Source organism: Neolamprologus brichardi, chromosome 4 (assembly GCF_056152115.1).
Source record: "Neolamprologus brichardi isolate AB-2024 chromosome 4, ASM5615211v1, whole genome shotgun sequence".
NCBI classification, from domain to species: Eukaryota; Metazoa; Chordata; class Actinopteri; order Cichliformes; family Cichlidae; genus Neolamprologus; species Neolamprologus brichardi.
The window spans coordinates 8,678,747-8,690,747 of record NC_142107.1 but is presented as its reverse complement, the minus strand read 5'-3'; the positions used below and the strand labels follow the sequence as shown (position 1 = coordinate 8,690,747).

Sequence of the window (12,001 nt, the reverse complement as noted above, 5' to 3'; positions counted from 1 at the left end):
AAAATGTAATCCAGAGCGCTGGACTGAGAGAATGGAAAATAAATCCCAAATTCATCTATTTATTTGTTCTCCTCTGATCCCTGATTTACCATGTGTGTCTCATTGCTTTGGGAAAGTGATCTGACATTTGTCTGGCACTACATTTGGCAGAAAATGCCCTGACTATGCTACAAAAACTTCTGGGGGAACAGCTGGAGGAACACAACTGAAAGAAAAAGAGTAAGGCTAGAGAATTGATTTAATATTAATAATATAACTAATATAGCTGCCTCATTACAAGTTCCATGTGGTACTCAATATTATCATTGAGTCACCATGTAAATGACTATTACTATAAACATCAAAGGACTAATTTTCTCTTTTTTTCACGCATAAAGACAAGGAGAAGTCTAGAACTCCCTCCAGTGTCTGCAGCGCTTTATAGCATTCAGCAAAGACGTGGATCCTTTGGCCCATCTGGTACCCCTGTGGTAGCAACAGGGGTTGTGGAGCCACTGAGGCCATAAGCAGATAGGAAAGGAAAGGCCTGGTATATACACAACCTAAAACAGACTGAAAGAAAAGCTCAGAAAATAAGCACATGAATTATTTGGGAAAAATAAGCATATCTATTATTATACCTCTTCAACTGCTCCTTAACACAACTGGGATTACTGGGATTTTTCCCACCAACTATCTCGAGAATTTACAGAGAATGGTCTAAAAAAGAGAAAACATCCATTAAGCAGTAGATTTCTGGGAGAAAATGCCTTGTGTTGATGTCAAAGGAGAGTGGCCAGACTGCTTCACACTGATAGGAAGGCAACAGTAACTCACACCCTTTATAACCAAGATGTGCAAAAGGGCATCTCTGAATGCACACTCTTGAAGCAGATGGGCTATAGCAGCAGAAGACCACACCAGGTGTCACTTTTGTATGTTAAGAACAAGAAACTGGGGGCTATAATTCACGTGGTTCAATGAAATTGGACAACAGGTGATTGGAAAAATCTTGCCCAGTCTGATGAGTCTTAAATTCAGCTGCAACTTGGATGGTTTTTCAGAATTTGATGCAAATGCCATGAAAACATGGACCCATCCTGCCATGTATCAACAGTTCAGGCTTGTGGTGATGTGATTATATGGGGGACATTTTCTTGCTACACTTTAAGCTCCTTAGTACTAACTGAGTATATCTGAAACATCACAGCCTACCCGAGAATTGTTGCTGGCCATGTCCATCCCTTTATGGCTACAGTGTAAATATCTTCTGATGGCTGCTTCCAGCAGGATAACAAACAATGCCACAAAGCTCAAACAATCTCTGGTTTCTTGAACATGACAATGAGTTCATTGTACTCAAATGGCCTCAACAGCCATCAGATCTCAGTCCAACAGAGCACCTTTGGAATGTGGTAGAACGGAAGATCTGGATCTGACATCATGGAAGTGCAGCTTACAAATCTGGAGCAACTGTGTGATGCTATCATGTCAACATGGACCAAAACATCTGAGGAACGTCTCCATCACTTTGTTGCTGAATCTATGACAGTTTTGAAGGCAAGAGGGTTTCCAGCCTGGTACTCTTAAAGTGTACCTAATAAAATGCCATGTGAGTGTACATTTTACAGCAGCCATTGTTGAGTTTAGTAACGTGACAGTAACTTCAGTACTGCTTTATTACTTCTTAAACGGTGTTTGTAGATTTTAGTTTGTGTCTTCCTCCTCTCACCCCAACTGATCACGGCAGATGGCCGCCCCTCCCCAAGCCTGGTTCTGCTGGAGTTTTCTTCCTGTTAAATGAGAGTTTTTTCTTCCCACTTTTGCCAAAGTGCTTACTCATAGGGAGTCATATGATTGTTTTCTCTGCTTTCTTTGCATTATTATTGGATCTTTATCTTACAATATAAATCGCCTTGAGGCAACTGTTATTGTGATTTGGTGCTATATAAATAACATTGAATTGAAATGGAGGTGATTGTTGGGCATGTGTGACTGGAACGTCTTTTCATATTCATGAAAACAAAACAAGCTGCCGCATCATTCTTGGTGTGCGCCAATAATCACATACAGCATTGGATGTATGCCAGGGAAGACACTAGTAGTCATTTTTATGCTGTTACAAAAACACCTATACACTGAGATGTTGATATGTAAAGCATAAATTGCAGAGATTTATTATCTGTGATCACTTAGCTTCATGCAAGCACCACTGGCTTCATTGTTCCAGCTCTGAGCTAAACCAGGTGGTTCCTGTAGGCCTATAGCATTACCACTTTAGAGTTAGCTTTTGGGGTACCAGTGGTATCCAAAGACAATTGTCATCCTTGCTAACAGCGTCTCAGCACCTCAGACCTACTAGCCAAACTAGTACATATAGACTGTTCATCAAATTCAGACATCACACATCATATTTGTACCACTCAAAGATATATGACGTCATGTCATGTTTGCCTTTGTGTAGTAGTAGTCTTAAGTACCATCATCACAAAATCCCCCATGTCCTTCCGTCTCTATAAGCAGATTTCTTTTCTCTGCTCTGCATCTAATCATATGTAAGGTAGGTCATTCACATTCACAAGAGACTGGCTCCTCTTGTTTCCACTCCTGATAGCATCTGGTCTCTGCTGCCTTTCTGCGGGGCCACACGAGGACAATGGTCCTTGTCCCAAAATAGAACAATGAGAAATCCCTAAAAATAACCGTGTGTGATGTTGGTTTGGGATTAGCATATTTTGTCCCAAAACATCCCTCTCTCCCAGTCCCCCTCCTCCAGGCTTTCTCTATTTTTTTTGGCCACTCCCTGTCCTCTTTCTCCCTCACTGCTGTCAGCTTTTTCTCTGCCTCGCTGTTATTCACATTTCAGGGCGATGGCAACTAAACCTGATTTTCACTCTTGCATTTTCTTGCCTCTTCATTTGCAGGTGACACAGAAATAGGCAATTTTGAGCCTGCATTATCATGCTTTTTTATCGCCCTACACTGAGCAGGTACTATTTTTAGAAAGTTAAAGATGAGTGGGGAAAAGAATCCCCAGGAGTCAGCAGCAGCAGTTTTATGTTCTGGACAATTTACACCCTCCTAATGCTACAACGACCTTTCTGCTCTCATCGCTCACGTATCCAAGCCTCCACCCCCCCTTGCTCTGTGCTCTGTTTTCTTCTCCTTCTCCTGTCAAACGTCCACAGACCTTTCATTCACCACACATGCCACATGTCTTGAAAAATAAACGAGAGACAGAGAATACTGATGTGGCCAAATTGTGAGCTTGTAAAGTGATTTTCACAAGCACTTGTTTGCCGTTTGTTCAAATATGATACGGCCTCTGTGTAAGTGGAAAAATTCCTGCTTACCAACTCATCAGTTACCTCTAGCAACATCACATTTATCCACTGAGCTCAATCTGCATTTTATCTTGATAATTTATGGCTTTCTGTTTTCTTTGGCCTTCTCTGTATTCTTCCCCATCTGGCACATTTTAGTGTACATACAGACCAGCTGTGCTCCGAAGAGATGCTACTGAGAATGTGTGCGTGTTCATGAAGTACTAGCACATCCAAAGCATTGGGCACGAGCTCCACGACCATCTGGCTGCCTGCTTGTGGATTCATTCATAAGGTAAAATGACACACTGTGTGTATGTGTTTGTGTGTAGGAACATTTGGAAATCTATAATATATTCATACAGTGCTGTGCAAAAGTCTTGAGCCACCCTCATTTCTCTGTATTTTGCTTATAAGGAGCCAGACTTTAAAGCAAGTTTGAGCAATAGATCACCAGACTTCTTGAAGGCCTTTAAGAATTTTGGACGGCTTCTTCACTCATTCTTGTCTGGTCCTTGTACCTGATCATTTTCAGAATGGTTTTAGTGCGTGTGTGTGTGTGTGTGTGGGGGGGGGGGGGGGGGGGGGGGGGGGGGTTCAGTCACTTCTCATTGACCGATGAATTGAAGCATAAAAAAGCAACTAACTGAACCACTGTTGTGTCTGCACAAAACACACTCACAGCAAAGAACTAGTTTTAAATTTTATCTTTAGGCACTCTGTTACTATTTTTGTTCACATTTCTTTAGGCATGAAGGGGTATTTGTGCACTAACCAGGTGATTCACAAAGAGCTGTAGGGTGAGTTATCCTCCACTTGTCCTCCAACTGGACAAGTGGAGGATAAAAGAAGAAGTGGCAGGCCTAAAAACTATCTCCAGCAAATAAACGGTATCTGAAAATCATAACCTCAAGAAACAGGAAGAAATCTTGACACAGAAGCTGAGAGATGCATCTGGCCCTTCAGTTGATCCATCTGCTGTTCACTGAAGACCAGAAATGGTCTCAGTGGCTGTCAAGGAGCTATTTTTAGGGAGTGGAAACAGACAGGAAACGCTGAGATATGGCAAATTCCAAAAGAAGTGGTCTGAAAAATCACTGTCAGTATGTGAAGAGGAGGAAGTTTAACAGTAAGTGTCTACAGCCATCTGTAAAACACGGTGGAGGCTCTGTCATGGTTTCAGCCAGTGGTGTTGGGGATCTTGTCACAGTTGATGAAATTATGAATACAGAAAAAAAAAACATCAGATTTTAAACCGCTACGCAATATCATCTGGAGAGTGTCTGACTGGCAATGTGTTAACACACTGCCAGCCTGGTAAAAACACATTCGAGTAGAAAAACACTCAGTGTGTCATAGATTGGCCTCCCCAGAGCCCAGACATTAACATCATTGAACCAGCATGGGATCATCTTGGCAGAGAACAGAACAAAAGGCAGCCAACATCTAAAGAAGAGCTTTGAGTGTCCTTCATAAAGCCTGTATGTACCCATGTATGACTGTATAGCTTAATGATATTATTAACAAAATACAAAAAAATGAGGGGCAGCTCAAGACTTTTGCACACAACTGTAATATAATAAGCCCCAGGTATATTAGAAACAAAGGTCCTGTTAAACTTACCTTATTTCTCACTACACTCTTATTCATATTTTGAACTATGTTTATTTAATGAACAGTAAATATAGATGAAGGACAACTATCAGTCCAACTTAACGTTATATTATTTAAATGTACTTAGGCAAGCTTACAATGGCTCATGGCTTGCTTTTCTCTTTCTTTTTTAAGTACTCTGCTGCCACCCAGTGGACAAACTACAATGGCTGCTGAAAAGAAAAATCAGTAGTGTAATTTTCTTCGTATCCGCCACACAAAAACGGCCCATTATGCAACTAAAAAATGTACTATTAGTTCTGATTACATTGATTTTGGTGTCCTGGTCCTCGCCAAGATTTAATCTAAACAGCCTCTTAAAATAAGCAACATGTTAGACTCAAATAGTCACTGATCCATTTTTTTATGCTTTAAATTGAAAGGCTACATTTTCAAACTGCTTTGACTTATTTCAGGATGTTGGAATATAAAGACATTTGCAGCTGATAACTGTTCAAATTATTGACTTGAACGTTTCTAAATGATTGCAAACACCAACACAGGATAAGAAATACTGAAATTATTTGTTTATTTGTTCACAAATAACCAAAATCTTGTGATGTGATTGCGAGACATAGACATGATGCAAGGACTGCCTCTACTCCGTTTCTATTTCATATCACGTATGTGTGTATTTTTTTAATAGCTATAGATTTGATCAAATTATAATGAATATAGACATTGGTTGGCAATTGGTTGTGCAACATATCTAATGTATAACGTAATTTAATTTATTTTATTTTTTTTCAATTAGTCATCTTAAAGTGAAAGTAAATCACTGCTCTGAATACTTGGAAGATCTTCAGTGATATAGTGTCACTGAGGGCACTCTGCCCCTCCCCCCTTTGTACCTGCGGCTGTCTGGCTTATTATTATGGTCTGTCTGGCCAGCTGCCTGGCTGGTGGTCTCTAAGTGAACTTGATACTGAAATCAGCAGCCAGCTGTGATGTGTAGTACATCAAGGAGGCTGTGCGGAGCTCTGTCTGGAGCTCAGCCAGTCACTTAACACTTGTCAACAGTTCTAATGAAAGTGGCCTTTTCCTTGGTGGCCTCTTTTTCATTAGCAGGGTCAGAGGTCGCCGCCCAAGGCTGGTTGTCGGTCGGTGGGAAGGAGGTTGAGGATGAGGGCTGAGGAAGAGGGCTGAGGAAGGGATTTAGAGAAGGGGATATAAGGCCAGAGGGGAAAGGAGGGAGGGGAGAACATTCAAAGGCTAGCTGGCGCTATGATCAGCTGATCCAGCTCACAAAGCATTTATAAACCCTGCCTCGATTCTCAAATTACAAAAACCTGCAAGGCTGATTTTCTTTTCGCCATTGTCACCATCCGCAACCAAGATCTTACCGTGAAAACATTAAAGCGTTTTCAGAATAACTGCGTGTGCTTGAAGCTCTGCACTGACTTGCTTGCTTCATGAGTTACCTTCCCCTGCTCCTGCTTAACTTATTACACCCTTTTACACCGCTTCCACTCCTCTCTCTGTTCTCTATTATGCCCCCTAAACACAGATGTGGCCAACTGAGGGAGCGAAAGAGAGAGAATCAGCCAACATCCCTCTCCTCCTCCCCCTCCTCCTCTTCCCCTTCACCGCGGCCTCTTGCACATGAAAGGGACCGTGCAAGGCCAATGGATGGCCGGTGGGGTGTGTGCTATGCGAGGGCCCCAGACCCAGACACAACACAACACACAGCTCCACAGGCCACCACAGCTGTGCTGGAATGTGACCTGTTTCGAATTTTAATGCCAGACTCGGCCCTGCGTGTGTGTCTCCATGTGTGTGTGTCGAAGGAGGAGGACATGGATGGAGGGACATCAACTACAGAACAACATGCACTGCCCGCCTTAACGCTTTGACAAATTGTGGCAGTGTCTGGTATTTCTCCTTCAGCAGAGGAAACAGCATTTAAAAAAAATCAAGAAGGAAGGAACATTTTTCAAGATTAGCTTTATTTATTTGCTATCATGTTTTATACATGTTTTAATGAACATTAATGTAGGATATCATAGACAAAATAAAAAACATATCTGGTCCCTATGCAATTAGATCAACAGAGCTAGATCAGTAAAAATAAATATGAAGTACACAAGTCCACGTACATACACATGGACACTCAAAAAAAAAATCTAAAAATAAAAAAAATTGTCCGGAAAATGGAACCGAAGAGCTTATTTGATTCTGGTTGATAAACTGAGGCATTATAGTGCGCTTAAGTGCTGAGGACAGATGTTACAAAATATCAACTGTGAGATACCCATCAAAAAAATAAAGCAACTATACTAATCTTATTAGGATATGCTGATATATACGAGTGGCATTAGTGTATATTTGGGTAACATTTGGAAAGGAAAAGGATTAAATACTTTAAACAGGGTAAATGCTTCTAACTATTAATACGCCACTTGCTTAATCCAGACAGTGTACCCCACAACTGAATAAAAAGAAATAACACAGTGAACAGTACGGATGATGTAAAATGTTTTTCTGAGACCTTCTGAGCTGTGTGGAAAATGAGAGAGGAAAGAAAACAACCTGCAGATACATTTCTAGTTTTGCGTTTGTTGGCAGTCAGTCTGACTGTTGAGGTCACTGGATTTATCTGAAAATGACAACCTGTAATGAGCTTTCAGTTGCTATCAGAGTCTACTGGACGGTGGAGAAATCTTTAATGAAATCGCAAGTTTTCTTGCTGATAATCTCACGCAGCTTCCTGATTCTGCGATTGCTCGAGGAGCCTACAAAGCTGTCGGGCTGCAGGATGGCCATGCCGTTGTGGACGTCCCCCATGATAATGAGCTGCCCGTCGGCTACAGTGATGTTGGGGCAGGGGCAGTTCCAGTCCATGTTTAGAAGAGTCACCTCGAGTGGTTCTTTGCCAAAGAATCTAAGACCCATCTTCTCATCCTTCAAGATCTCCTCCACCGTCACCAAAGCGTGGCCCGACTCTTGTTCCTCTGTCAGCTCGGTCACCCGGCCGAGGATCACGAAGTCGCTCTTGCAGAAGCTGGCCACCATCTTGCCTCGGGGTTTGCACACCTTGCAGTTGTTGTTCTTCGGAAAGGGGCACATCTCTTCACAGGCCTCTTTAGATTGAAAGTTGTTCTCGTTGCCACCGCAGCCTCCGTACACAAACGACTGGCACTTTTTGAGAGTGCTGCTGTAAGCCCAGCGGGGCTCGTAGGCTTTGCAGGGGCCTTGAAGGCTTGGAAGGCTACAGGGAGCTGCCAGCTCTCCTCCGCATGACAGCATGCAGGCTTCGTAGGTGTCAAAGTGGTTTCTGTTTTTGTTGCACTGACTGTAGGTAAAGGTGAAGCAGTTGTTCCTCTTTGGTTCATAATACCAGCTTATGCTCTCTTCCCCACAGTCATCCGTGTCTGGACTCTTAAGGCACTCGGCAGCTGGAAAAGGCAGGTTGGTGCTGTTCCCCTCTGGATTTTTACTTTTCGTTTCTTTCTTGATCACTACCAGAGGATAGTGTGATGACACACTTCCTCCAACATTTCTGGCTGTGCATGTATAGATTCCAGCATCCTGAAGTTGCGCGTTGTATATAACTAGCTGACCGATGTTAGTGACCACGACGTTCCCTCGGACGTGATTGGGTCTCATTACGATATTCTCTTTCCCTTTCAGTTGCTTCTCCCAGGTGATTTCCGGATGCGGCTTTCCAGACACTTCACACAGGAAGGTGGCTGTCTCACCCACAAAGACAGCCTGCTGGCTGGGTCCATTGTGTATGGCGGGAAGCTGGATGTCAGTCGGGAGGGTGGTCTGGAGGGCGGTGGTGGGATGTAATGTGGTCTCCACAGGGAGTGGGCTGGTGTTTGGCCAGGTCAGGTGGTACCTGTAGGTAATAAATCAGAGCCAGTTAATGTCTGAGGTTCTTCTTTCATTCCCATTGGGATGTTTTGTACACAAAACACATTAATATTGCTAAACTAAAGTTAGAGGAGAGTCTCAATTTTTAAGACTGATGAAGGACAACTTTACCTTGTTACCAAAAAGCAAACAGTAGAGATCTAAAATACTTAACATGTTACCTGCAGGTGACCTCAGAGATAGAGATACCCTTGGAACAGGCCTCAGCGTCCATGTAGCACTTGTTATAATACGTCATGCCATCAGATGCACAAGTGAAGTGGGGTTCTCTCTCACAGCGGTCTCGGCACTTACAAACTGGCTGGCCGTCCCAGATGTCACACTCGGACCCTTGCTGAGAGCACATGAACTTGTCGCAGGTGGCACCCTTTGGCATTCCAATGGGGCCCTTGTTCCCTTTGATGTCTATATAGCGTGCTGCCACACAGCTCTTGTTACCGCATACATTAGGGCAGCACTTCTCAAAAGTCTCACAGTCCTAAAGTTTGAAGAGAAAATAACACTTTTCTACCACATATCAGCAGTGAATGGAATCACGTGAACTGGACAAAACAGAGAAGACACTTTAAGGCAGGGATGTCAAAAGTGGAAAAATATTAAAAATAAAACATTTAATTGTTTATCTGTTACTTAACTATATTGGTGTAGAATGAATGGCAGTGCAGGTGGAGTCTTTATCGCTAGAAAAAGCTGTAAAACATATGACAATACAGCTAAAAGTTCAAAATCGTTGCACTTCACATTTTCCAAACCTTTCCAGAGGGCCAGATTGGAATCTTTGCCAGCCCAAATGTGGTCCCCAAGCCTTATGTTTGACACCCCTGCTTTAAGGTTTAAAGAAGTCATATTTTGTGTTCACATTTTTCATTTGAGGTACATTTTGGTCTTGAGGATTCTTTAAATACTGTTTACAACAGTATTGGCCAATGTGTGACGGCTTGAATAAAAACTTTGAAAGGAGTAAGTTTAGTTATAAATGCACTCCTGGTACATGACCTTACCACAGAGATTATTTTGGCTGTGTTCAGTTTCTATTACAGTGCAAAAGGAAGGTAATACTTTAATCTGCGTAAAAACACATAAATTATTCCCACTGATCAGTCTTAACTCCTCTTTTTGTTCAGCCTCGACCGTTTTAACTTCAGTATTCAGTAGCAATGAATGAATTTAAATGATTTTTTTAATGCAGTTTTTTTTTTCTTATTTTTAAATCCAGTTTGCCTAAATCTCGGCTGCACGCGAACATTTTACAAGCAGTAAGAGAACTCACCTGATCGGATTCGCACTCGCGCATGCAGGTGCTCATAGCATCCACCCACAGGTTAGGGTTCAGATCGTTCGGGCAAAGACCTGCGTGAGAGTACACCACTTTTGCCACAGACATGGGCATTGCTCTCACACGGCAGCTGTCTATGTAAAGAAGTAGAGTATAGCAATGTCCAAGAAGAAACCAGATCCATCGGTGAAACAGCATCCACCACATATCCGGCGCGTAATGGAAGCACTAAAATGCAAAAAATACAACCGGGTCTCGCCGACTTTAGGGCTTTTAAGATGTCTTTACACTAAGTCCAGTCGCGTGAAATTTAAAAAAGAAAAAGAGACGACGAATAAAATTGAAGGTAGAAAAAAAAAAGGCGTTTGCGGGACCGGGACCGATCTTGAGAGCTGTCCGGGTTTTTTTTTTTTCTTCCTACGTTGATAGAGGCAGAGGATGAGGGCTGTGGTGGTGCGAACCCCTTTAAGGTCTAGCTACATGAATTACAGTGACCCGTCTACTCGGACAGCATAAACCCAGCTGAGTTACAGTCATGAACAACTTAATTAAAAGTTCGCCAACAGTTTGCAGGCGTTGTTTCACAGAAGACTGGTGAGACACCTGTGCGTAAGGCGCTGCCTGCCTTAACCCTTAACTTGCAAAGTCGGTGAAAAGTAGCGATGATTCCGAAATTATATCGGGAGTTTAACACCATTTAGTATCCATGAAAAGAGAAATGTAAACTATTAATAAATGTGACGTCGTGGTTTGGCACGAGCTCATTCATTCTGATTTGTCAGTGTTAAGATTTTATTCAGTATATGAAGAAAAAAAATGCTACTATCCTGTAGCAAATTAAGCTTTGAGCGGGCTTCTGTTCAGAGATAATGTTTTACACAGACTGCGTATCACTTCACCTTTGTGATAATGCGCAGTGATTACTGTAAAATCTCACCGGCTCGTCTGAAGAAAATGTGACTCTCCAGGAGATAGCGCCAAACTCAGTGCAGTTCCGTCGGGTCTTTGCCATCTGCACGGAGAGACCACCAAATAGTGCCTGGTTCAGTCTTCTTGGGGTGAAATGCAGATGTGGCTGCACTGTGTCGGCTGTTATAACTGTTTTCGCACGGATTTGAACATTTTTATTTTAGATAATAGGTCTTTACCCATCTAGTTTTTTTTTACGTTTCAATGTCTTCCCACCGGGAAACAATTCTGTGCCTCACAAACTCTGATTCACACTTTTCAGACAGAAAACAATTATGATGGCGCACCAGATGGTGTCATACATGTCAGGATCTCTGTTCAAGTTTTTAATTCCTGTTATTTATAGAGACATGTAAAACTATAACAATGTTAATTTCTGCTTCTTACTATTTTGAAAAGAGGTTTTTAACATTATTAGTGTGTTAAATCCTAAATCAGTCTCAAACTGCTAAATAAGGAATAACCACTGATTTTTCTTTAATGACTCTTACTGATAATTTAGTCAATTATAAACTGAATAGAAATTGGTGTTTAACTTCCTTAACTAAAAGCTTTGCGTGTCTGGAAACCTAAAAGGAAAAACTTTAGGCAGGGCATGCTGCAGTAAAGGAGAGTCTGCAGGGTCATTTGGCAGCTATCACAATATTGACATGCAGGACGTCACAAATAGTACAGCTTGAAATCACGCTGTGAGAAACTGTATCATTTCCCGCAAAAGGCAATTCCAGGAAGTGCTGCAGAAGAGAAGGCCTCAAAACAAAACAAATAGGTTGGAGGTCTGCTTGGTGTGAACAAAACCACAGGAACAAAGGGTTTTCTATAGTCCTCACTTTAAGCCTTTGCTTGTATTAAATAGCTGGTGCAGCTTTAAAGGAATAAAAATGTTTACATTTTGAAAGCTTCTGTTTCTGCGTCTCTATACGTG

At 42.0% G+C, this 12,001-nt stretch overlaps 1 protein-coding gene across 1 annotated transcript; it reads right to left on the bottom strand.

Annotated features, from left to right (window-relative positions):
• Positions 1 to 6,949: 6,949 nt before the first annotated feature.
• Positions 6,950 to 10,665, bottom strand: wfikkn2a (info WAP, follistatin/kazal, immunoglobulin, kunitz and netrin domain containing 2a). The gene is made up of 3 exons (XM_006791600.3): positions 10,102 to 10,665; positions 8,993 to 9,309; positions 6,950 to 8,796 (listed from the first exon to the last, which is right to left on the bottom strand). Exons 1-3 carry the CDS (start codon positions 10,312 to 10,314, stop codon positions 7,596 to 7,598), a joined length of 1,731 nt encoding a protein of 576 aa, XP_006791663.1. The 5' UTR covers positions 10,315 to 10,665; the 3' UTR covers positions 6,950 to 7,595.
• Positions 10,666 to 12,001: the final 1,336 nt, after the last annotated feature.